Below are 27978 nucleotides of genomic sequence, written 5' to 3' on the forward strand. Positions count from 1 at the left end.
TAATTCCCTGTATTGGATTATGCTTACTCAGAAGTACAGATAATATTTTGTTTCAATACTACTGTTTGTTTTTATGACATATTCAGAGATGAGGCAAGACGTAAGATTAAGTGCAGGGAAGCATTTCAGACCCCAAAAATGCATTTGTTAAAACTTAGCTATACATGGTTAAAACAGGTAGATCTGCCAAGAGTTGCATAAAATGATTTTTATTTCCCAAAGGTGAGCAACTGAGCCAAAGGTGAGCAACTCAGCAAATATCAACTCTTCTGCATCATGGAATACACTACGGGTGTCTGAATGTTCATCTTGCATTTTTTAGTATCTGCTAAGACAGAATTATAAACTGAGTAAGTTAATATATGTGAATTAAGTACCCTTAAGAAATCAAAGAATAATGTTGACTCCTGGAAGACACCCAGAAGATCCAAAGATGGAACAGAAGGTTGATTATTACACTCCTGCACAATCCAAGCAAATTGTTATATATTGAAAACATTCATGTCTGGCATTTGCACCTGCTGGATATCCAAATTATTCTGTCCCAAAACAAGTTTGATAACTATCTTCTTTGTAGCTGAAAGCAGCCAGAAAACAGTTCATTTTTTTAAACAAATGGAATGGAAACCTTTTTTTTTTTCTTTCCCAAGCTTCAATTACAACAGTCAAAGCCAGAGACTTAAGCAAATAAACTTCAAAATAGCCATTTGTTACAAGTAGCAAATTACCATGAACAATGAACTTGTTAAGAATCCCCTCTAAAAGCACGACACACACAAACAGGCTACCCAGCAGAAAAATCTGTTAACAATTTTATTTCTTTTGTCATGTTAAATATTATGGGACAGGACTGTTAAGGATGAAGAACTCTCAACAATGCCTCACAAGGAATAAGAAAGAAATTCTGCCATGATATTAGCAAAGTAAGGTAAGGAGAAAATTTACACAGTAAGAGGCACCATTTCCCCCAGAATACCTCTTGTCATATTCCTGAATGAGTGGGATTAGCAATCTAATAAATCATTTGTCAAGAGGTAACAGCAACAGATAAAATTTTAAAGGATTATTAAAATAACATTTACAAGACTCTGAACAATTTTCGAATTCTTATTAAAACCACAGAAAGAAAGAACAATTCTTTATTTATGAATTTTCATAAAGGACTGACTGTGCAACTGATACCTGCTATTGATGACTGAATGTACAATTTTGTCCAGCAGCTGAACAGTTTGTCTTTTCAGATTGTGTTTTCTAACCGTGCAAGATCATTAAAGGCAAAGCCTGTTATGATGCTGTACACAAGAAGGGCCGCTCGGGCCATACTACCCATGATGTGGTAGGTAAACAAACCTTTTTCTGGCCAAGAGAAAACAAAAAAAAAAACAAAAACAAAAAAAAAAAAAAAAAAGGAAGCTGCAGTTTTGCATGCTTCTCTCACTCATTCTTTCTACAAGATGAACTTCCCTAGAAAGAATCCAATGAAAATGGCTGCAATTACAACAAGAAGTGAAGGAAGAGAATTAGAGCCGTTATCTCTGAGGGCCAAAGCTGCGGGTGATCCAGATTTATCCGAGTGCGCTACCTTTCTGAGCCTCAAGCCTTCATCCTGAGGGGAAGAAAAAACACAGACGGAAAAAAACCATAAATACATCACTAGGATAGTAAAAGCTGAACTCAAAAGGCCATTTTTACTGGTGAATATTTAAATGAAGTTTAAAAAAACCCCCTCAACAGATACAACATTGCATCACATCCAAATCCAAAACATGAACATAGAAAACCATATTTTAAATAAGGACCATAATTTACTAGTCTCTCTGCTTAAAAAATATACCAAAAATCTTGCTAAGCCCAATGAAGCATTCTGCTCTTACTTAATACGTGTCAAAATTAAATAGCAGTAATTCCTTATTGTTAAGGGGATATACCTGTTTTGTTTAGTGTCAATGTCATCAGAATAACAGGTGTGGAGGTATCATATTATAGTTCTTTAAAAGACTACCATGGCCAATGAAATTGCCAGAACTGTTCCAAAAGCAAGTACATAGAAAAGACACAAAGCCATGTATTGACTAGTTACCGGTCACTGGAATGACACCTTTACATAAAGGTACAAGGAAGTAGTGTTTGCTTACCTCCTCTGGCCAAACAATTGCTCTTGTTCACTAGCTGTTTGTAATACAAAATGTTACTGCTCTAGATCTCACTCATTATTAATGAAAAATAAAGCACTTTTACAAAGCTACTAATTCAGTAGCTTCAACTTAGACTTAAAGTAACTAAGATCACCTCAAATAGGACCACTTCATTTAAGAAGAAAATTCTGCAGCTTCACTGTCTTCTCCATGACAACCACAAAGTCTCAATCACTGACAAGTTCAAAATATACACTACACACAGGACAGTGAAGTCATATTATGAATCGATCTTTACACTCTAACAGCTTTATCTACTTGCTGGAATGTACATCTTTTGGCCAAATTAGAACCCAGACCTTTCACTCAAGAAGAGTGAAGCCACTTCAGTATAAATGTGGATGCAGAACTTACTCTCAGGTGCCGATTTTCATCTGTCAGCTTCATAATCTCTGCCTGAAGTCTTTTGCACTCCTCCACCAGCTTCCTTGTTTCAGTGTCATTAAGTGAAACACTATGTGGTTTTGGCATCGGTCCATCCTGCTTAGATGTGTTCAGTACTGGGGTGGATTTGCTTGCATCTATATCATTCTACAAACATCAAGAATGATTTGAGAATTTACTTATCTAGAGAAAAATCATCCACAGCTTAAAAGTGAAACAATGAAGCTACTAATGTAGTTCAATGAGGTTTGTATTTACAGTAAACTGAACAGACACACTGACAGTTCAATTCTGATTAGCTCAAGCATTAAAAAAGCAAGAGAAGATTGCACTGTTTACCTGGTATTAACACTCTACTGAGACACAAATTAATATTTTAGCTGCTTAACACTGACCCAGGAGGCATCCAAAAGAGGGCATAAAATACACCAAAGAGCATTTGAAAATCGGGGGGGAAAAAATAAAAGCAAGAAAGTAATCCTGCAATAGTAAGAAACAAAAAGTAAAATCAGAACAGGTCATGTCACAAACTCCTATGAAGTATGTGTGACACAAATATTTTGAGCTTGCAATACCTTTTAGTGAAGGAAAAGAAAGTGCTGCACAAACATGAAAATTAAGTCTGACAGCATCTGAAATACACATTACTAATTTTGAAGAGTCACAAAAAGCTGTGAAAAGAACAATATTAAAAATAACAATCTAATTTCCACAGCTCTGCTAAAAATCACACAATCATAGAATAGTTTGGGTGGGAAGGAACCTCAAAAAAGATCTAGTTCCACTCCCTTCCCCCCCAGCCCACTACAGGCAGGGACAATTTTCACCAGATCAGATGCTCAAAGCCTGATTCAACATAGCCATGAACACCTTCAGAGATGGGACATCCACAATTTCTCTGGGTAACCTGTTTGTCACTACCTCCTGAGCAAAGAATTTCCTCCAAAGATCTAATCCAAATCTTTTCTCTTTTAGTTGAAAATTATTCCCCCTTGTGCTATCAGTATCTGTCTGTGTTAAAAGTTGCTGCAATGAGGTGTCCATGGAGCCTTCTCCAGGCTGAACAACCCCAGTTCTCTCTGCCTGTCTTCATAGGAGAGGTGCTCCAGCCCTCTGAGGATCTTCATGGCCCTCCTCTGGACTTGCTCCAGCAGGTCCACATGCTTCTTATGTTGGGGAACCCAGAGCTAGACTCGGGACTTCAGATGGGGTCTCACAAGGGCAGAGTATAAGGAGGGAAAATCTCTTCCCTTGACCTGCTGGCCACATTTCTTGTGGTGCAGTCCCAGATGCAATTGGCTTTCTGGGCTGTGAGCACACACTGTAGATTCATGTCCAGCTTTTCAACCATGAGAACCTCCAAGACCTGGCAAGCCTGACTGCCAGTGAAGGTTGAGGCAAAGAAGTCAGTGAGTACCTCAGCCTTCTCCATATTTGTTGTCACCAGTTCCCCTTTCTTGTTTATCAGCGGGGTTCACTCTCCCTGTCCTTTCTTTTCTAACATACCCCACACTTACAGAGTCCTTTCTTGTTACTCTTCACATCCCTTTCCATCTGTACCTCAGTTTTCCTGATCCCACCCCTACACACCCTCAAACCATACTCCTGTACTTCCCAAGTCACATGTCCCAGCTTCCACTGGCTGTGCATTACCTTCTTCTGCAATGCAAGGAGCAGATCCTTGCTCAGCCATGCCGTTTTCTGGCCTGCCTTCCTTGATTTCTTACACATGAGGATGGAGAGCTCTTGCACTCTAAGGAAAATGGCCTTAAAGAGTTGGCCCTAAAAGGGCCTAAAGCCCCTTGAGAGTGTAAAGAGATGACTCTTTAATTAAAGAGTAAGCTCCTCTGTCCCTAGGGACAGTTTCTTATGAGGAAGTACAAAAGGAGGTAGTTTTGTATAGCCCATTACATTTCTCTCACTACATTACACACTTTATAAAATTAAAGCCAGAAAGTAGACAACTAAGTGCCTTGATAATAAATGCTCAAGCTTTACATTTTTACTGTTTAACACACATTTGGGAAGTTTACACCTTCATCTCATAAATTATCCTTTCCAAAAAAGAAAGAAAAACCAATAAACCAACTCCAAAATCCCCAACTACAAAGCAATCGCTACACCCCCTTCCCCTCAAGATTAAACTGAGATTGCATCTGAAAACTATAAAGTATAAAAATAACAAAAATATAGTTTTTTGCAACTGCTCTCAATTGCTGGAGTTTTTAAAGATGTGTTTGGACAAAGTACTCCCTCTGGGACAAGATCTTGGACGAGATGGTATTTCAAGGTCCCTTTAAACCTGGGATATTCCATGATTCTGTGAATCCTTAAAACGTTATATACTGAATACTCTTTCTGTCTAATTTAGTGCAAATTCAATCAATTCATTTAGTCATTAAATCAAATAAGTTTAAAAAAATCTCTGAAATTTCTGTGAGATCCTACCAGTCAGTGTATGACAGTTTCTTATTCCTTACTTACCAGTTTATCATTTTCGTTGGGCATTTCAAACACACATCTCAATTTGGAGTCCATCAACTCATCAGGTTTCGCTTCTTTCCACTAAGAAAACAATTAATGGAGTTATTTAACATGCTGGACTCATGCAAACATCTCAACAGCTCATGAGCTTGCTCTTAGCACTGACCTCCTATACAGCTGAATAGCATGCTTACCCTGCCTGCAATTTTCAGACTTGCTTATGAACAATGCTTTTTGTTCACACTCACTGCTGTGAGGTAACAAAAGCTAGAGATGGTTATTCAAGTCTAGAAATGAAAAAGAGTAAACTGAATGCAAGGATGGATCCATCAGAGATTTGTAAGACACAGGGAGGGGACAATACAATGGTTTCTTAACACACAACAAGAAACAAGTAGCATCTGAGTCAGTTTGAAAAGAAAGTTCTAGTCCTATTATGCCTCAGTAAATGCACTACTTGTATCCCATCTTGAAAGGACTGATTTTAAATAAAATATTGAAAGACACCTTTTAGTGACTCTACATGTGTTCTAGAATAAATTTCTTTGGTCTTCAAATTTTAGACTTCTACTCACTTTCTCCTTTTACTGCATATCACGTGACAACTTGGGCCTAGAGAATTTTTCAAAGCTGTTTATAAAAAACATTAAATTTTAATGGTTCTCAGTATTAAATAACTAAACTATGTTGGAATCTCTCTACTCATCTGACAATTAACTTTCAAAGCATACACTTCATGTAGTTGCCTTAAATTTTAAGGCTTAGAGACAGGTCTGAAGTCTGCAGCAATTTTTCTAATAGGCCCTCCTGTTACCTTATAGATGTTACAGATTGAAATATTCAGGTTTTTCGTAACATGCTTCAAATTTTTTTTCCAGCAATATTAATTATACAGTAACTTTTAACTACAATTAGCAATTTTCTGCAAGATCTGTTTCTCAGTACTGTATACCTGAACTCACTAAGAAAGCAGTTATTTGAAAGGTATTTCTGAAGTTGGTTTTTATATCCTTACCAAACAGGGAGGCTTCATTTACCAAACATAACCAAGAGCTACTAGAGCAAATGAAGAAAAACAACCAGTTCAAAAAGGCAGACAGATGTTAACATTCATGTCTCCAAAGCTTCACAAAATCTAGGTTTTCCACTGCTTCCAGTGAAGACTGATGTCACAGTAGTCTTTGCCCTCATATAAGGGGATAGAGCCCAAAAGGTCTCTTGGAATTCAGCAATTTATAAAATCTCATCTTTATCCTTTGTTTCCCCTCTCCTTCCCCACCTAGAGTGAACATCAAATGTACCTGTGTGAACCCAAGCATTACTTAAAATAGTTTGTAGAGTTAGAAGCATGTGCAACGTTGACCTCCACCTTAGGACATACTTACGTGAGTCCACATACACACTAAAAGGTCTGTTCTGACAACTGAGGGCTTCATTCCCACTGGTGCCAGCCAGTAAAATCAGAAATAGGCACCTCACTTCTGAACTAACGAGCACAAACCTACATACCTTCTTTCTGGATCTTGCATCAGACCAACCCAGCCTAAGAACTAAAGTTACAACATGTTCTATTAAAACAGAAAATAAATCTATCATTTGTGCTGTGTTTAGCCAGCACTTGGTATCTTGTAGGGAGACACATCTTAGTCTTGAAAATGTTTTAATTCATTATAATCCCATTCAACATTTCATTTAAACACTTTTTGTACCAAATGAACCCACTTACATACAGCTTCAGGCCTGTTGTTTGAATAAACTCTTGATTCATTTAAATTAAATCTGTTTATCTCTTTTAAATTAGCTGCATATAAAGGTATAATATGCCCATATTTTAACACTGAACTGACCTTACCTTAGACTCACTCCTATTTCCATTCAGTAACCTCTGTATTAATCACTACAAGCAAGTTCTAAGAGGTGACCTTGTTCAGAGAAAACTCAATTCTTCAAAAAGGAATCATTTCTAGTTAAGCCAAAATTTTTAAGGAAAAAAATACATCAGCCATTTTACTCCAATTTTACTTACCACTGCCTCCATATCTGTAATATTTGGTGGTGCATAGGTTGTTTGTACCATAAACTTGTGTTTACTCTTCTCATTTGGGTCATAGTCAAAAGGCTGCAGCATTACTGTTTCAAAGGAAAAAAATAAAACTGTGATTCTTCAGCTAATCACTACAGCAAGCATGCACATACAGCAACCACTTCAGATTTAGTCCTCAATGAACAGACACTGAAGGTTAAAATGCAAAGGCAATGCATACACTGTAGAAAAAGGGACTGAGAGGTCAGAGTCTGGTGTGGCTGACATTATTATTTCTGTAATTACTACAGGAAAAGACATTTTATATACAAATACAAACAAACATCCTGTAAAAGAGACCAAAAAAAATTACATCTAAATATGTGTATGTGGGAGCAGACTTGCAACTTGATCTACCAGAGGATGAGGACTCAATGAACTGGAGAGATAAATTATTTCTTAGTGTACATACACCTGTCTTCCACAGAATGGGAATTTCAGTTCAGTATATCTTTATACAAAATTAAGAGAAGCAGAGGCAGTTTCAGAAAAATATTAGAAAAAACACATGGAGTCCTATAACAGTTACCTATATATGTACCTATTTTATAGCAATGAGAAAGCTACGGCAGAGATACTGATAGAACTAGAAAAATGCAAAAGCAGAGGGGAAAACATTAACAAGTAACAGTAACAACCTGTGAAGGAACAAGAGTAACGGCATATTATGAAAAAAACTCAACAACAAGCAATTGCTGTTAACAAGTTAACAGCAAACAATACATGACAGGATAATAAATAGTAAATTTAGAGTATCAATACAAAGAAAAACAGCTCTTATGCAATTTGTATTTCTGGAAAAAAAAATTAAAAACATGGCGGAAGAAGGTTACTTAGAGATCACAGTTGAAAAGTAAATGATTAAAAAATGTCAGTGGACTTCTTTAAAATGATTGTCAAATCACATTTCCAACAATGAATTTAAAAACTGTCTTGGCTGTGAATCAGCACAATGCATTAAACAGGCTGAAGACTGCTAACACTACCACAACATTCAGTTTTGAACGTAAGAGCTTCAGCCCACAGTATCCTATAGTTATTTCTCTCTGCACAACAATATGAGAGAAATCTATTTTTAATTATATGAAAGATGACTCAGCACTGAAAACATTCAGCTGAGAGACTGATGAGATAAAGTGGGTCACTAGAAAAATAATCTGTGCACTTATCTTAGCAAATGACCCAAAAGAAATTATATGTCTCAAAAAAAATATGAAGCTGACACTGTGGGGAAGAGAACTTAGTTTTGAAAAGCACTGTGGAATCACTGTAACAAAACAATAGCACTCGAAAACATCTTGAGGTCACTGTAGCTGAATAACTGCATGAGAATCCAGCAACACAGAAATAGGCACATCAAAGACTTCCTGCCATGCCAGCTGAAGACTCAAGCAGTATGACATGTTTCCCTTTACTGGAGATCCTGAAGCCACAGTATTGTTTACAGCTCCAGTACTGACTCATTTAAAAAACCAAAATATTTAAAGCTTTAAAAAGATAATTTATAGCTATGAAAACACACAGAATGTAATCCCTCCATCTATTCAATTCCCTGAAGAGAAATGCCAGCAAGATCTTGATTGTGATATTGAACTACCCAGTGGAAAAATCCCAGACACCAGGTCAAACACACAGCTAAGGTAAAATGGCTCTAAGTTGTAGTTGAAGACAGAAATAAAGAAGTTTTTGACTACTTGAACCTTAAATCAATTCCTAAATCTTTCATCCCCAAGCCAGTGAATAAATACCATGAGTCCAGATTCTGGACTGACCATGGGAAGCAATGATGAAGTTTTAAAAGGCTCCATTCTACAGATCGTATTCGATTGGAAAACTCCTACAAGGGAAGTTACCCTAAGGTTTTAATCAATCATAAACTTGTCTTGCCTTCTTTGCATCATTTGAACATTTCACCTGAAGATAGCTCTCCAGCTTCTTTTAAACTTCCCAAAGGCTGTAAGAATGTAGACCTGAAAAGCTCTGAGGATTGCTCCCTCGTTTCCCTTTTGCTTTGCTACAGAGGTCTCCAAGGGTTCTAAAATAATCAGTTTTCTAGACCTGGAAGATCTAGGAGTTCACATCTGTATTGCCTGTGATACCTATAACCTGAATGAATATCCCTTATTCTAGAGATTGTACCACAAAACGGTCAGGAGAATGCCCTACAAAAATCATTTACCAAATCTGCAGACTATTATCTAGTCTTCCCATTTTCTTGGAAAAAACTACTAGATACAACTGTAAACTATTTTTTTCTTAAATGCTATGAACTATGAAATGTTACACTTTAAGCACATCAGAGCAGCCAAGAAATGTTCTACTTCAGGATACAAACACGAATATAGTAGTCTGAGGCAAAGGTTCTGTTAATGTCACTGCCCATTTTCAACTTGCTTTTCCTCCTTTTGAGAGCCACAAATAAATGTGACAAAGGCAAGTATTTCTACATGGACGATTTTTTCATGTATCATTGCAGGTCTAAATCAAGTTGCCGTCACACTAATGAGGGGAATCCTTTCTATTTAAAAATAACAAGGTTTTAAAAAGCTGACACACTTCAAACAGTCTTTAGGATCAAGCATTAGGGAACTGCATCAGAGGCCTTAAGGACACTTAACCTACAACTGCACATATTTATTTTTACCTGAAACAATTACAGATGATCCTGGGTCAATAATTCCACTGTTTGGCCTCACGCAGTATCGACGAGGTGCTGTGGTCTTCACTTTGAAGCATACTTTTCTATCTGATGGATTTCGTAGTTTAAGATTTGTAGTTACTACATCTGTAAAGGGACCTAAAAAAAAAGGTTGGTCTTTTTAAAATGGCATCTCTGGAGAAGAAATCTGTTTATACAGTACAAGTAACTCTTAAAATACATCTTGTTGCCAACAAACTGGCAAAAGCAGGTTAAATCATACACCTGTTGGGCACACACTGTGTTACATGCAAAGAGTGCTCCATCACCTTAGTTATAACAACATACATTACACCAATCAAGAACTCTTAAATATTACAACAGACTCGAGCTGCTGGCACAAGTGGTTCATGTATGTATATGCTATTCCTACCAAATCATTCTTAATATTTGAAATACCTAGAAGGTACTGGTCACATGCAAAAGTAAATTTCACTGAATTTTTCTTCAGGAGTAGAAGTCACACATTCTTTGGAACTCTTTCAATTGTTTAAAGAAAGAAAACACTGAGACTAAAACATAGTCACTGCTCTTGAGATTTCAACTTCTGTTGGCTTCTGACCTCCTATAGAGTTAAAAGAACAAGGCATCAATCTCCTCTTTTAAACTCAAAATAAGCAAGAGAGATTATACTCTGTTTATGCATGTACTCTAACTGATCCACAGAAAAGTAATAGTTGCTATTGTAGTTGAAGTTGCTACATTTAAGTTTCAATGCAGTGTACTCTCTAAACTGTATTTATGTTAAACCTTCAGGATAGGAATTCCTTCCAAGACTGGACAAGAGGCATAATTCTAATATCGAGCTGCAAAAGCACATCTTCCAGCAGAGATCACCGTCATGCAATGCCACATAGTAACAGCACAAAAAATAAGGTTCACAGCATTTTGAGCAGTGTTATTCTTCCTTATGTTTGTGTCATCTGAAAGCAAGACTGCAAGGGCTCTAGAAAAATGGTGTTTCATATGAACATGAAATTTATTCAAGAATATTCCATGTGTACATTAACTTTTAAGAACCTTCTTTATAATTCTTTAAACACATTAAATAACTACAAAATAATTTTATCAGTATTGAAAACACAACAACTTTTCCATTAAAAAACTACAATGAAAGCAAATGTCAGATTAAATTGGATGAAAAACATAAGTGATACGAACAAGTGGTAAAGTACAACAAAACCACTAATTGCATGAGACATAGGAAGTCAATTCAGAGAAGTCTGAACACCTTATTCCAGAGAGGAGTCAGCACTTCTCTGAGGGAAGAAGCTCTGCCCGCTAGCAAACACGTTACTACACTAGAGGGCTCACTATTTGACTGATGCCTTTATTTCTATAACTCATTCCAAGTACTTGATTTTGAGAGAGCGTTAAACAGTCCTAACACAAAACACCAAGATACAAACACATAAAGACTAAAAAGAGAATCCCTGAGAACCACAACACTGAAATGCAGATGAAGTCACATGCGAGCTAGGTTTCCGTTCACTGAGGTTCTTTTGACAAAATAGGAACTGGTATTATTTGTCTGAAACTTCACTTCTGATCTGACTTTACATGGTGGATGAAGTAAGTCATCCTCTCAATCCAGGCAAATCTGACACAGCCCCCAAGATTTACAAAATTACTTGAAAGTTTCCTGCCACTTATCTTTTTGATGGTTCTTGCATGATCTAGTTGTGTTTACCTATAGAGGGAGAGCCAAAAAAAAACCTCCCATCACCCATACCACAAACTGAACTAAAACCAGGCAGCAGAATACTCTTCTCATTCTAAGACTGGTGATACACCCAACATGCATTTTTTTCAAGCTACACACACATTTTTGAGGAAGTTATTCTGGGAGTTTTACTAACAACCACCTAAGCTATTAGTCATCTAATAACCACTGCTTTTGCAGTGCCCAGAGGCAAAGAGCACTTTGAATCTGACTTTCAAATTTGAGGGTTACTTTTTTTTTTAATTGCAACTCTAGGCAACGTGAGGTGGTCTGCTTTTCAATCTTCTCAACTACTTTTACTAAGGACACTCTGCACAAAGGAAAAAAAAATACACAATTCAGAGGCTCATTTTCAAAAGCACAGTCATCAAGAAAAGGAGCTATACTATTGAAAACCAGCTTGCTTCAAGACAAAGAAATAGTGAATTTATAAACTGACAATAAACTGGTTCTTAAACAAAAATAAAAGATGTTCTGTTTCTTTTGAGATATGAAAGGTCTCCTCATGCCTGCCTTTTAAAAGTGTGCCATAATGAGATAGGATTCAATATATTCTTCAAATTACTCTGCTATTTACTGTCAGTTTCAACATCTCAGATAATTAAAAGAAATCTGCTTTTCTTTCCCAGGTACATGAATGCAGTGACCTCCTTTGCATTTCCTGGATACTTCACAAAAAAAAAGCTTTTAGCTCGGGGACACTTTTTAGAATCAGACATTTCTTTAAGAGGTGACTGAAATCTTTTTCAAGGTCTAGAGGACGCTTATGACAGCTTTACCTTTTACCTGCTTTCTAAAAGCTTTAAAGAAAACAGCTGTATAAAGACTTGCAACCATCAGATTTAATAAATAGGTGGTAACAAATTGGTGCACAAAAGGAAGAGATTACTGAATTTCACTGTTCCTGCAGAACCCAGGTGTTTGGTAGTTTAGTGGCAAACCAAGAGCATGGATCTGAGCAGGGACAGGCAGGAACAAGACAGAAGGATAGTAAATCAGAAAAAAAAATCTAGTACCTTTCTGAGGAGCTACATGATCTAAGTTAGCATGACATACCCTTCAAAAAAGAAACTGCAACACCTGAAGAAGATTCCAGAGTTCACTATTACACAAACATAAGCACCACTACCTTTGCAGGAGTGGGGAAATTAAGCACAAGCTGGCAGTAACAGCCTAAGTGCAAAATCCTGAACTACAAACGTTCTTGAGGAAAAGTGTGGGGCACAGGCACAGGAACCAGGAAGGAGAAATGTTTGGATTGTAATACACAGACTGCAAGTAAACAAGGAAAAGAACTGGCAAAGACGGATACAAATATTCTGCTCACGCATCAAAACGGACAAATGTACACCCACTTCATCTCACTAAATATTCAGCTACACCAGGGCAGCATTATAATCTCAAAAATAGCATCTCACCTGCTGCTTGCAGGATACTCAGGTCCAAGTAGATTTTTATTTAAATCTCAGATAGGCTTATGTCTAACTGTACACATAGAAGCTGTGGTAATTCAACTAATGAAATCCTCAGGCTACATACCAATGTAACATGATGTCTAATGACCAGAGGTCACTGCTTTACAAACCTGTAATTTCAATCCCATAACCTCTGGAAGTCAAGAGTTACTTCAAAGGGGACAGTGAGTTCAGTAACTCTCTCAGTAGTGTAAATTCAAGACACAATTACAGCATCTTCCTGGAATAAAGGTTGTGAAAATGTCAGTTTATCCCAACTGGTTTTGAATGGAGCAGTGACAATTCATGCCACAAGTCTTCCTGTCACTTTGACTTATGAGGGCCTTAGAAAAGAAGGACAGACACCTGCTTAATCACACCCAGAAATACCAGACCTACCCAAAAACTTCCTGTGCTGAGTTTCTATTTCAGCTAGCTTGCAGTGCAGTCATCACACAACATTAATGTCGGGGTTGCCTCTGGCAACTACACAGCTTGGACTACAGCAACTAGTGGGCAGGAAGAAATGCCACAAATTCTGCAGAGCCAGTTTCTACTGCTGAAACAGTGCCAAGTTTCCCAGCTTGCCACAAGCCTGCCAGTTATAATGCAGTAAAACCAAAACATGCATATTACTGGATAGGCAGGACCTAAACAGAGATCTTTTTCATCAATGGTGTCATTTTCATTTCAGATTCAGGTCTCCTTCACTGTCCCAGCCTCAAAAGCCGTTTTTCTACCATCTGAGACAGTCAAACACCAGGGAAAAAATGATGATGTGAACACACCTTCCCTAGTGTGGGAAGGAAGAGCTTAGATAAATCTCCACAGGTTTGGTACCCCTGGCAAAGGTGAGAGACCCATGTCAGAATATCTGTGCAGAGCAAACAAAGCACTTCTGAGAAGGGGGCAGGTTTGGTCAGCAAGAAGCTCCATTCGAAATTAGTAAGGCTGCCATAATGTACAGAAAAAGCCTGTCTTAAAATACCACCTCTACATAAAATTGGATAAGAATAAATTATAATTTTATTAAATTACACAAAATCTTTGATAAGTAGAAGGCAGATCACTTGTAGAGTTGTACAAAAATGAGCATGTATTATTTAACAGCATCAACAGCATTCTATGAAATAGCTTAACTGTTAAGCATATCGCCTGCTTCAACTTAAGACAATGAACTGTAGCTGCTGCAAAAGCCAATGTCTAAGCCAATTCTGCCAGAAAACATTTTAGTTCATGCACTGAATTAAAGTTTATTTAAGCTGTAAATTGACACAGCAAAGTGATACATTCAGCCACATCTAAAAACAATGTAAGTACACACAAAAAACTTACAGACTGGCAAAAGGAATCCAAACTCCTTAAAATGTGTTACAGTATTAACCTCAAAAATATGGGGATTATATTCTTTAAGTGGAATGCTGTTTTTTAAAAGCTGCTGCATCAGCTTTGAATTTCCAAGAGTACTTGAAACATACAGAACACTTCAATGCACCTTAACTAAAACAAACTCAGGGTAGTTTTCTTTGGGTGCACAATACAGTTAGGTCGGACAGACAAAGAAAACTCATTTATTGCATTTGACAGTTTGAGCCCTATTAAATGAGCAATGAGTTCAAGTCAGCAGAATAAAAACTAATAGCAATATTGTAAACCAAGCAAGAGAGATTTTGACACCAAGTAAACTGACTTCAGATAGACCTGAGAGGAACAGAGTAAGATCGCCAGCAACTTCTTCTGCCAGAATCAAATACAACAATGGAGTAAAGAAAGAGTAAGTTAAATTAAGAAAGCTCCATGTAATCTATATTTGTATGATGCTGTGTGGAATTTTTTAATTAGGCCAAATAGAATTGTTCTTCTTTCCCATCATTTGACATAGCAATCACAAAATGGCTGTGGCTGAAGGGACCTTGGAGGCCATCTGGCCCCAACTCCCTGCTCAAGCAGGGATACCAAGAGCCAGCCACCCAGCACCACAGACAGAAAACTTATGAATATATGCAAGGATAGAGACTCCACAGCCTCCCTGGACAGCCTGTGCCACTACTTGGTCACCCTCAGAGTAAAAATGTGTTGTCTCACGTTCAGAGGGAAGCTCTTGTGTTCCAAGGTGTGCCCAATGCCTCTGGTCTGCTCAGGGGCACCCATCTCCATCACCTTTGCACCTTCCCTTCAGGCATTTTATACATCAGGAAGATTCTCCCAAGACTTCAGTTCTCCAGCTTGGAGCAGCCACAGCTCTCTCAGCCTCTCCTCCAAGAGAGATGCTCGAGTTCATCATCTTCCTGGCCCTTCCCTGGACTCTCTCCATGGTGTCAATGTCTCTCCTGTACTGGGGAGCCCAGAACTGGACCCAGCACTGCAGCTGTGGCCTCACCAGTGCTGAGCAGAGGGGGAGGATCACCCCTAACAACATTCCTCCTACTGCAGCCTGGGACACCACTGGCCTTTGTAGCAAGGGCACATTGCTGGCTCATGATCCACTTGGTGGCCACTAGGACACCCAGGGCCATTTCAGCAAAGCTGCTTTCCCAGCTGGTCAGATCCCAACCTGCACTGCTGCTTGGATGGCTGTTCCTCCCCAGCTGCAGGACTCTGCACTTTTTGTTGAACTTCACAAGGTTCCTGTCAGCTTGTCTGTCCACCTGCCAGCTCCCTCAGCACTCACGTGTGCATTGCACCAGAGTCCTTGGACATACTCTATCTAGCTTACTTAAATATTCCTTGACCAGATCACCTTCCACCAGAGGTACTGAAGGAAAGATGTCTAAAAATGAGAAATACTTGTGTTCTGTAGCAAGTCAAAACTACCTTGACTATCAGATAAGAAAACCAATCTTAAAATATACCCAAAGCACTTTATTGCTCAAAATTGAATTTTATAGTCCTTTCTGAAAAAAGCATAGGTGACATAGCTGACACAAAAGAAAGTGAGTGGAATTTGTTTATTTCCATACATTTGTTTTAAGAAACTAATATTCAGACCGCTATGAAAAAAATCTGAAGAGAATATATAACATACATTGCCATCAAACATAAATAGCTCCTTCCTCTTGAAATACCAGAGCCATGAGCATTCAAACTTGAAGAAAAATCCCAGCTCTAACAAATCACCTACATTAAAATTATTCATGGTCTATGAAGCATAATAACTTAGGTTTCATGGATTAATACTTAAACATGAATATGAATGATCAGGAATAATCAGTGGATGAAGGTAAGAGATTAATTATACCTACAAATAATCATGGCTCTCACGAAGATTCAATATATTAGAGCAGCACTACAGAATCTTTCACTTCTTATTCTACCCTGGCACTTGAGAAACAGTTATGTTTTATCATCAACTTGCATGTAAAAAACAGAATGCAAAACAGGCTTTGTAAGAAAGCTGACACACCTCAATGTCCACAATTCCTGAGGGCTGATTCTAGGCTACCACTGTTTACAAGGGGTAACATCAGATTTTATCTGAGCTCCCCACGATGACATGCTGTCAGCATTCATACTGCTGATGTGTCTATCATAGATTTTTCTTTCTAAAATTGCTGAGACAATGCCCATTTTTTAATCCTAAAATAGCTCATCTTCCTCTGTCAAAGGGGCAGAGCCTGCATATGGCTACACAGATTATTAGAGGTGCTTGTGCAGATGCTGGCACACATGCCTTACTGGGGGCTGCTGTAAGAGAAATGGGAGCTGAAACCTTTTGCCTGCCATTCTGACAGAGAAAAGACAAAAATACAACACAGTGACATTTCAAAGCAGACAAAACATTTCCTTACATGTTTTTTCTGGATCAAAACTTCTTATTCACCCCAGCTTGTGACTAAAATGTTGTTAGTAGCCAAGGAACCACACTAAAAATACAGTAAGCATCTATCTCAGGGGTAAAGTACAACCACAGATCATTACCAGGAATTCTGATCAAGAGAGCATTGTTTTCTTTATATATTAGATAAAATACAGACTAAATGTAGACTGTCCTGTATTTAATGTTAAATATAGGCAATGGTTTCTTTAGCCCTAACAACAACAAAATACTACTAGCTGTAAGATAGTATAACACGGAATAACTTCATCCAAAGATATTATTGCTGGTATTTAGCTTAAGCTTTAAAATCTAGCAGCCTAGGCCCAAGTCAATCAAAAACATCTATTCCTGACATTTTTCCTATTGAAAGAGTGCCATTACTAAAGGATGATCTGGTTACTAACATCAAAGGGATGCTTGTACCTTAAACTTAACCTCCATAATAGCATGAAATTCTTACTCACAATTTAGTTGTACTCAATTATATTGTTATTCTTGTCAGAGACTTATTAAGACCATACTAAAATTGGTAGCTCTTAATTCTACTAGGATAAAGTCTTCAGGATCTGATCATAAATACCAAAGCACTGCTGAAATAATAAGAACAGCAGAAATATTTCAATGGTGCTTAACTTGAACATTTAAACCATCAAATTATCCCCCCAAAGTCCTGAAGCAACTAATATATACATTCAATCTTTCAGTATAGATTTAGTTCAGTAAGGGCTATGTTACAAACCTTTCCTACTGGAGCAATTATTCTCTTTGCTTGCATAAAGTAGGATATCTAATGAGTGTGACATTTACAGGGTTTCTTAGATTTCCAGAATACTAGCATATTTGATCAACAGAACTAAACATACAAGTAAATTTTCCCTTTCCTTTTTCCTTTTAAACTTGCTTCGTATTTAACCTGCTATTGCTTACCAGTGGTTTCAGTGATGCTGAAAAACCCAGATGTGCTTCTTATAAAATTCAAATATCCAGCAACTTAAAATCCGTATGCATCATCATGTAAGAAATCTCCCATTGGATACACCTAACTGATCTGCATCGCAACATACAAGATACTCTTCAAACTCTACAGCAGCAATCAGAACACTTGTAATCATCTCAGATGACAGCTGTAGTGGCACATAGAAAATCAGTCTTCCCACAGAAGACCTGATCAAAAGCTCTTGCCTTGCACTTTTCCCAATAAAAGTGCTCCAATAAAACTGGGTATCAGAGGCCAGACACAAACCTTGAACAGACCACCAAAGCTCTTGTGGTTGTCACTGGTTTCCTTGCAAGCAATATCCCAACAGTGTAACAAAGTAACTTTAAAAATCAATCAAATTCACAAGTCTCCCACTATGGACAATAGCCCAGAAAATCCTTAAAAACAAACAAACAAACAAACAAACAAACAAACAAACAAACAAACAAACAGTTTTAGCTTCTGGACCTCTACATGGTATCCAATCTCATCTCATAACAGAGACCCTGGCCAAACCAGACTTGTGTATCAGCCATTAAAATCTCCTACAGACAGGGCTAGCTGACACTGGCCTGCCTCCCAAACACACCAACAGATCACTGCAGCTTCAGGGTGACTTTTCAATCTCTGGAAGCACAGGCCACAGGTCTCCATTTCCCAAGCCACTGAAATCCAAGCACAACCACTTCCTCCAGTCACTCAGGCAAACAAACACCTGCTTCTAACAGAAGTTGCATTTAGTTGGTCTTGTCCATTAGGCAGGACCACAAACTCCACTTCCCCATCAACTTCACATCCCAGCACTGAGCTGAGCTAATGCAGCCACACTTCTCAGGACCAGCCAGGACACTGCTACAGAATTAAATTAAAAAATCAAACAGTTTTTACTTTCAGTGGGTCTACTATGGCCTTATTAGCACCATTACTGGCCTTATTAGCACCATAGTGTTAAACATGGTAACATGTTAAATTAACATCATATGCCTATGGACTAGAAATACTAGGTTTATTTCACATATGGAGCAGTTAGTCCCACATATATAATTTTTAAATTCATGGAGATCTCTTTTGACAAAGGAAAAAAATTAAACATATTTCAATCAAGCTATTCCAATGTCTTGGAATGTAACACAACATACCTGCTCTAGCTTAAGTAAATAATTGTGTACCAATAATGTCCTACTAAACTATCAAGAACATTGCAAACTCATGACCTAGGAGAAGCTTTCTGAAGTCCACATGAAACTTATAATTTTGTAAGATGGTATCTGATGAATTTAAAATTATTTTTGTCCACATAATTTTTAGAAGGTTGCCTCAGACTGACATGATTCACATTCAGCTATGTTTCTAATGATCTAAATACATTCACAGCCACTTGAAGCAAATTCATTTTTCCACCAAGTCCATCCTTTAGTCTAGATAGATTTTCTTTTCCCCAGTGCTTACCTTGCTGATGTATTTATAGATAGCAATCAGATCCCCTTTCAGTCTTCATTTTGCTAAGATTAACAAGCTAAAGCTATTCTACTTCTACTTCACTTGTGTTAATAAAGTTGTCTTTGCATCATTCCCATTTGGGTTCATTTTATCGGACTAGGTGTTGCCAGGGATGCATTCAGATGAAGCTTTATCAAAGCCAAAAATCTTGACATTAATACTTTCCTCGCTACAAAATTACAGTCCTGTATTTGCCCCATTTCATGACTTGTCACGTTCACAATAAACCCATGATTAAGTACTAGTCGCTAGTTTTACTTCTTTTTCATCACTTCTAAGAAAATGGTTTATTATTAGCACACATCCAATTTTATATTTTTTTGCATTCATCACATCTCCTAACCTTGCATTACCAGTGAGCTGTACCAGCATACTCCCACCCATATCAAAGTCATCAATGAAAAATGGAACAGATTTTCCTCAAAAATATATCAAAATGTATTGAAGACAAGGAGTTAGTGACAGCCAACATGGCTTTACCATGGTCAAATCAGGCCTGACTGATCTTGTGGCCTTCTATGGTGGGCATCAATGGACAAGGGAAGAGCTACACGTGTCACCTACCTGGACATCTGCAGAGCCTTTAATGTGGTCCCCCCAACATTCTTACCCCTAAATTAGAGAGACAGGGGTTTGGTGCATGGGCTGTTAGATTCACGAGGAATTGTCTGGGTGGTTTGCCAAAGAGTTCTAAAGAGTCAATACCAGAATGCTCAAGTGAAAACCAGCAACAAGTGGTACCCGTATCCCCCAGGGATGCACACTGGGACCAGTATCACTCACTGTCCCCATGGATGACACTGACATGGAAGTGACATCACCCTCGGCAAGTCTGCACCAAGTGACACCAAGGGAGCGATGCAGCGGATTCACTGGAGGGAAGGGAAGCCATCCACTGGGACCTGACAGGAGGGAAAGCTGATGAATGGGAATCTCATGAGGCTCAGCAAGGCCAAGTGCAAAGTCCTGCAAAGGGGTCGGGGCAATCCCCAGTATCAGAGACAGAGAAGGTCTCAGGTCAGACTGCCACATTCCACCTGGGACACTGCATGGTATTCCATGTTCCATCTACCTCAGCGACTTCTTTCTTTCCTCTATGGCTTTGCTTACTATTGAGGCCAGACCAATTCAAGCACTGAAGTGTCAGAAGATTATTTTAATCCAAGTTAGACCACATTTTGAGAAACAAAAGGCAGAAAAGTTCTAATTTGACCATCCTTATAAATTTCATGCAAGCACTTTATTTTCTTCCTCTTCCATGTTTAATTAAACACATGAAGTCCTACAGCAGGATAATGCTCAGGAAACTATCTTAATTCACAAGACTTTGCTCATATAGGAATGAGCAGAAAATATCTGTTTTCCTCTACATAACCATCTATTTCTAAATACATTCAAATATTAAAATGAAATATGACATCTACATTGCTAAATAATTTTAAATGCCAGGAAATAACTTTATATAATCCAAAACAACACTAAAAGGCAAGAGAAGCAAGAAGCCAAGATAACCACACCTCAAGTAAAGCCTTACCACCTTAGGAAAAACAAAGTTAGTAAAATTCTAACTTGTGTTTATGCATTTTTATTTTCAAAAATACCACATCAGAAATTATCTTAGTAGAGTCATTTTGCTGATTTTTTTCTTTTTAAAGAAATTAACTTACACTCACTTATCAGGTTCATCTGACACCTCAAGCCTTGTAAACTGACAACTTCCAAGCTGGAAAGCGTAATACTTATCTAGTTAGTCAGGGTTGGTTTTTCCACTTTTAATACAGTAAGTTCTCTTCAGAAACCTTTTCTATTTGAATTCATGGTTTATAAGGGAAGCATGTAAAACCCTTAGTGACTGATAGTCACAAAGATCAGGTTAACAAATGCCTCCCAAAGACAAAGAAAGTAAAACGTTCACAAACCATGGTCAGGCCAAAACAGGAACAATTTATATTTCCACAAGGGACAGTTGGTGCACTAAATACTCTGCTTTATTTACTGATGCAATAAAACAGCTCCTCTCAATCCTCTCAAACTTTCTACTTTTCAACCTGGCCTTGAACAACAGTACACTGTTCATGCATAATACAGAATGTCTTTATAATATTAATAAAAATGTCTTGTGGTGATCTAGAACACCTGCTAATGCTATCAACAAGCTGCATGAATAAGCACTTTATATTAATTACAATGCAAAGGTGAAGCTTTTATACCAATCATTGGTACACACTGATTGTACCAATCACTGATCTTGGAAGGACAAGATGTGAGGTTTGGATAGTGTTTCACTGTTCAGTGAAGCAACAGCAATATTAAGCAAAACAGAGCCCTATAATTTTCAGGTAAAGGACTAAACTTCTAAATTTTCACTGTTGTATACCTCTACCACCACAGGAAAGCACTTCATTACTGAATCTTAAAACAAATGACAAACTAGTTCTGCCAAAATATAATCTAACACTGTAACACACCTGACTTCACAGATCAATATAATTCCCTTTTTACAGGGCAGTTTTAAATGCAGTCTAGCACAGTGGTAGAGATGATTGTATAACATAATACCACCTAATAAGCAACAGCTGGTAAAAAAAAATTATCCTTCTTTTTTTTCCTCAACACATTCCCACAAATCATCCTGTGCTTTGATCTTCAATAACACATACAATGTAAAGAAATTAAAATACTAACAAATACTACATTTGAGCCATGAAACAATGGATAGAAGTATACATACCCAAAGAGCAAATAATGCCAAGAATCACTCATGTATTTAAAAGAAAAAAAAAAGTCAGACTATGTGTTGAATACTGAGTCATTTTATTGCCATTATGCAATTCTCAGCCAGTAAAAATATTAACTTAAATGGAACCATTTCAAAGTATCAGAAAGTCACAACTATATTAGTAATCACTTACAACCAGTTTTCCCCCCTCTACACTCCCACTCTTTTAGTTTCAAAAATGTTCCTGAATGAAGACAGCAGAAAACTGACATCCCAATCACCTTTTTTTTCTAACCTGTCTTAGAAAATTGGGACATCACAAATTTACTGGTACCTTGAAAAGAGTGAAAAGAGGCATAAATTGACATAATCAAGATACACACAAGTAAGGCAGTAAGATCACATTTGAATACTTCAAACTCTGCCTACACCAAAAGGCATCCTAGGCCAATTCTGGCAACAGACCTTGAAGGCAGGGGATGCATTTAACGTTGAGCTATTTTTGCCTTTAAATTCCACCTTCTCGATTTGCAGCAACACATATCCCGTGGCTTTCAGGGTTACCAATAGCAGTGTAATGATTACAAAAAATAACCTACAGCAATATTTCTGTAGTATTTAAAAGGTTGTCGAAATCTGCATTTCAGAATAAGCTGCAATACTTGAGTGAAGTGCTCTCTACCTCCCATGAAAAGTCATTTGAACATACACCAGCTGATAGCTGATTTTATACACTGACAATTCCAGGCTATGATGCAGATCAACAATCAGAAATGAAATATTTCTGTCACACTGATCTCTCCTAGTAACTGAACCCACCAAAAAGAAAATTTACTGCACACAGACACATTCCAAATTTTATTTTAGTCTGCTAAAGGAAAAGAGTAGCCCATTATTTTGAGACGTTTACAAAGGTAACATAACTGGACTTCACACTCTTGTAAGCAAGAACTTCAGTAAAGGATATCAATTTAGAAAATTCAGGCATTTTTAGAATCTTGCATTGCTAGTCAGACACCTCTGAATCACATGAAATTCAAATTCTGAACACTGTCTACTAATCTTCCAAAGCTCATCAAATCAACTAGCGTTGATTTTCAATTAGGTGTTGCAGAAGCATGTCTTATGACTGATTTAAACATTTGGAGAAGGCTTTTAATTTTTTTTTTTAAAGCTACCATAATCCAGGATCAACTTAAATCCAGGTTACTTAAAATTGCAAAAGTGGCTTCTTTGGCCTTAAGGAAGAAGGAGTTTCTATATAAGCACTACAAATTTTTGAACTTAAAACTTCAAACGTTGCTATTAAACTACATGACCGCTTACAAAAACAAAAATTAAAAACATATTCATTCACAGGGCACCAATTCCAGATTCCCATAATCTTCACTGAACTAGAACTACCAACAATGATTACATGTATGAGTCACATGAAGAAGACACCAGCAAGATGTTCCACCTGCCAAAGGGGCTGCTTTTAGGTGTCTTGTGTTTCAATTCTTCCTATCCAGTCCTAAATAAAACTCCAACAACTTTAGATTTGGGAAGTCAAACAAGACACATGAGAATACAAAAGAAAGCCAGCCTGGAGGAGCAATATGGCTGAAGAGCCTGGGTACAAGACCAGACTTTTGCTATGAGGCAAATTCTCAGTGCTCCATACTGAGTGTCTGAGAGTGGTATTACAGAGTTTATCAACTGCCTCTTGGTTTCATCACTTTTAAGTACAATTTTTCCCTTTGTCACATTTGCACAACACTATGAAAAGTACTTAATTGTTCTGTAGGCTTTCTTAATATATTCCTGACAGTTTCAGAATCCAAAGAAATCCACCTACCAAAGAGGGTCAGAGGGAATCAATCATGACCCAAACACTATTAATGACTGAATTTTCTAGAACTACAAGGACTATAAAAACAGGATTGCAATCTTGGACACCAAGGGAACCATGTAACATGTTAGCTACCACAGGACACGTTCTTAGAGCTCCCCTTGAATAAAATTCAAGGATAAATGTATTACAGACATTATTTCTGCTGACAGAGTAAATTAGGTTTTATTAATAAAAAAGCAGTTTCATCAGGCAATGATTAATTTAAAGGCTTGTTAACAACTTCTTATGTTAAGTACTACATATATTTATTGAAAAAGTTGTTTGTAAAGGGACACACTATCACATTTCACTGTTACCCTAAAGGTCAGCAAACCCATTATAACTTCCTGAGGCAAGAAAACTAATAAAATTATTTGCTCAATTCAAATGTTTAGACTTAAACTGGATCTCTGTTCATATGCATGAACAATAATAATAAAAATGGATGATTGTACCAATAAAATAACTTTGAACAAGCTACTGCACTGAAAAAATGTAGAGTTTTATTCTTTTAACAAAATGTTATGCTCTTCCTACACTATGCTACATTTATTGTGAGTCATATATTCTCATTCTTACTAACCAATTACTTTTTAAAAGGTGACACTCAGAATTCACTACTGCCAATACTGTATTCTTCAACACAGTACTTTAGAACTGGGTGAGTTTGTGGCCCACAAACCTTTTTAAACACCTCTAAATAATAAGCAGTTAGAAAATATTTCTTGAGAGTGCACTCAATGCTCTCTGAATTGACAGCACTTTCTATAGTATATTACTGCAATAGTACAGTAATAGAGAGTGCTGCAGTCTCATTATGCTTCATATTTTGTTTTTGCTTAGTCTGCTCTACAGGAATTTTCCTAATATATGCATTAGCCTGAAACAGAAGTTTATGCCTAAAGAATCTACATTTCATGCTCTAAGTGCATAGACACATAGCACAATAAGGATCACTGACTGACAACAGCTTCACACAGACAGAATTTCTAATCTAGTATTTATTCTATCAACACACTGTTTCGTATCACATCAATACAGCTTAGTTCCAGCTCAAAGACATCTCACATTTGCAGGCTTTGAATTAGAGACAGCATTTTTTTTAATTAAAAACAAAAAGTAAAATAATGCTTTTTGCCCAACCTGTTCTGAACACAGCATACTGAAATGTGAGTGCAGCCAGACTGGCAGCATTTTAACAACACAAAACCCAAGTGAAAATGACAAGTTCCTGCAACGGTTTTGAGTCTGTGTATGAAAGTGCAATTTAAAAAAATTAAAATTGAAGCTATCGAGAAATTAATATGCATAATTAGACAGATGCTGGGGTTTAACTGATTTGACAGATCAATAAAACAAGTATAGTTTGCTAATGCTAGGCCAGACCAAAAGTATTTTGGGGGAATACAGTGTTCTCTTCTAATACAAACATTCATTTACTCTAGTTGTCCGTGGAAGATTTTTACAACATCATAAATTCCATTCTGTCCTCTAAAACAATGAAAAATGAGCATACTAAAAGCAGAAAACAGAAGAATGTACAGGATTAGGCACACACATGTGGTGACACCAGTCACAACACTTAAAAATATAAATTCACATAATATTAACTACTCTTTAAAAAAAAAATCTAATACTGGTGATTCCAAATCTGAAAGGTTCTGAGACTGTTCTCAATGCCCCTTGCAGGTATATCATCACAAAATCTACATGTTCTCACACGCTTTTTTTTATGCCCTTGCCTTTCAACGCTCACTCATTTCTGACAGAGCCTTTCCTTTCACAACTATCTAATTCATGAGCAGAGAAAACCACAGGCACACACGATATACCAGCACTAGCTGGGACCTATTTTGACAGCAGCACGTCAGCAGTCACAGCCATGCGGTCGGCACGCAACACACATAAAACTTCCGAAAGGCACGCATTCCATCTCCCTCATCCCCAGGAAAGAGGCGAGCTCCCTGTTTACGTTCCGAGAGCCTGCCTGAGACGTGACAGCTCTCGGGAAAGGCGGGGAGCCCTTTGCCGGGCTGGGATGCACCGGGGCGAGGGCGCGGGCGCCGGGCACTGCTGGTGCAGAGCCGCAGCGGCTCCGCGCGGGCACGGGGCCCCAGCACGCCTGAGAGGAAAAGTGGGGCAAGGCCAGGCGTCAGGGCAGCTTCGCGAAGCTTGGAACCCCGCATGGCTTCCACCGCCCGCTCCAGGGCCTCTCCTGCCCGCTGCTGCCAGAGGGAGCCCGCACCGCCAGCGACCGGAGAGCGACACCCGCGTCCCCGGGCGCCGCTGCTGCGGGGCCGGGCCTAGGAGCGCAGCGGTGACTCGGCGGGGCGGGCGGGGGCAGGGGCAGGGAGGGGGCGGCCGATCCCACCCGGCACCGCGGATCCCCGCGGGATCCCAAGATGGCGGCGGCCGATCCCGCTCGCCGGCTCGGCGGCGCCCCCCATCCCCCGGCGGGCGGGCAGCGCCCGGCACCGCGGCCCGCCCGCGGGAGGCAGCGGGGAACGCGGCGCCCGGAGGCGGCCCGGCGCCCAGGCGGAACGGGACACCCCGCCGCTGCCGCCCCGCTCCCCTCCGCCGCGCCGCGTTCTCCCCTCCTCACCTTTGAATTTGAGGTCGGTGGGCGGATCGAGCACCAGGATCTGCTCGTGCTTCGCCAGAGCCCCAGCGGCCGCCATCTCGCTCGCTCGCTCCGGCGGGAGGAGGGGTAGGGGGGAGGGCGGAGGAGGCGGAGGAGAAGGCGGAGGAGAAGGAGGAGGGGCGGAGGGGGCCGGCGGTGCCGCCGCTCCCTCACGGCGGGCGGGCGGTGTCTCGGCGCGGCTCTGCGGGCGCTGCCGGCGGGGCGCGGGCCGAGGGCGGGCACTGCCGCTGCTGCTGCGCGCCCCCGAGCGCGGCCCCGCGCCCTCCCCGCCCCGGCAGCACCGCCCCCTGCGCGGGCACGGCGGCGGCGCGCTCCCCCCCCCCGGCCTTCCTTGTGCGCATGCGCCAGGGCGCCGCGGGGTCGTCCCACACACACAGAGATACCGGGACACAGAGGGACGTGGAAACAAGCGGACGTACACTCCCACACACACCCTTCCTTCCCGCTCTGACGGCTAGAGCGAGTCAGAATCCTCGAATCAGTTGGGTTGGAAAAGAGCTCCGAGGTCATCGGGTCCAACCTGTGAAGTAGAACACGGCACTCAGTGCCACGTCCCGTCTTTCTTTAAACACCTTCAGGGACCGTGACTCCACCACCTCCCTAGGCATCACATTCCTATACCTAATCATTCCTTCTGTGAAGAAATTAGTCTTAATGTCCAACCTGAACCTCTCCTGGTGGAAGTTGAGGTTTTGTAGTCTCATCCTATTGCTAATTGCCTGGGAGAAGAGACTGACCGCTACCTGGCCAAAACCTCCGGTCAGCCATGGACCTCCCCGAGCTGCCTCTTCTCCAGGCTAAACACACTCTGCTCCTCACAGGATATGTGCTCCAGACCCTTCACCAGCGTCGTTGCCTTTATCTGGACATGTTCCAGTACCTAAATGTCTTTCCTGAATTGAGGTGCCCAGAATTGGACACTGTTCTCAAGTGCAGTCTCACCAGTGCTATATATAGGGGAGAAATCACTGCCCTGGTTCTGCTGGCCACATGATGCCCGATAAAGGCCAGCATGCCATTGGCCTTCTTGGCCACCTAGACACATGCTGGCTCACGTTCAGCTGCTGTTGGCCAGCATCACCAGACCCCTTTCTGCTGAGCAGCTTTCCAGCCAGTGTTCCCCCAGGCTGTAGTGCTGCAGGGGTTGGTGTGACACAAGTGCAGGACCCGGCACCCGGTCTCATTGAACCTCACACCATTGGTCTCGGCTCATCGATCCAGTCTTGTCTTTCCCCGCCCCGCGACTTAGCCTGGTCCGGTCCCCACAAGCAGCGCTGGCTGGGGCGGAGCGGGAAGAAGCAGCACCCCCGCTCCTCGCCTTCCTAAGCGCACACTCACACTTCGGGCTGGAGCGGGAACCGTGCCGCTGGCTCGGCGCTTTGGGCAGCCTCGCCGGGAGAACTACAGCACCCGACATGCCCCGCGGCA

At 39.7% G+C, this 27978-nt stretch overlaps 1 protein-coding gene across 1 annotated transcript; it reads right to left on the reverse strand.

The window, feature by feature from the left end:
• Positions 1 to 785: 785 nt before the first annotated feature.
• VAPA (VAMP associated protein A) lies at positions 786 to 26749 on the reverse strand. The gene is made up of 6 exons (XM_059466976.1): positions 26512 to 26749; positions 9791 to 9943; positions 7090 to 7193; positions 5064 to 5144; positions 2550 to 2726; positions 786 to 1606 (listed from the first exon to the last, which is right to left on the reverse strand). The coding sequence occupies exons 1-6, from the start codon at positions 26585 to 26587 to the stop codon at positions 1448 to 1450; spliced, it is 750 nt and encodes a 249-aa protein (XP_059322959.1). The 5' UTR covers positions 26588 to 26749; the 3' UTR covers positions 786 to 1447.
• Between the last annotated feature and the right edge of the window lie 1229 nt (positions 26750 to 27978).

The sequence above is a fragment of the Ammospiza nelsoni genome, chromosome 1 (assembly GCF_027579445.1).
Source record: "Ammospiza nelsoni isolate bAmmNel1 chromosome 1, bAmmNel1.pri, whole genome shotgun sequence".
Taxonomy (NCBI): domain Eukaryota; kingdom Metazoa; phylum Chordata; class Aves; order Passeriformes; family Passerellidae; genus Ammospiza; species Ammospiza nelsoni.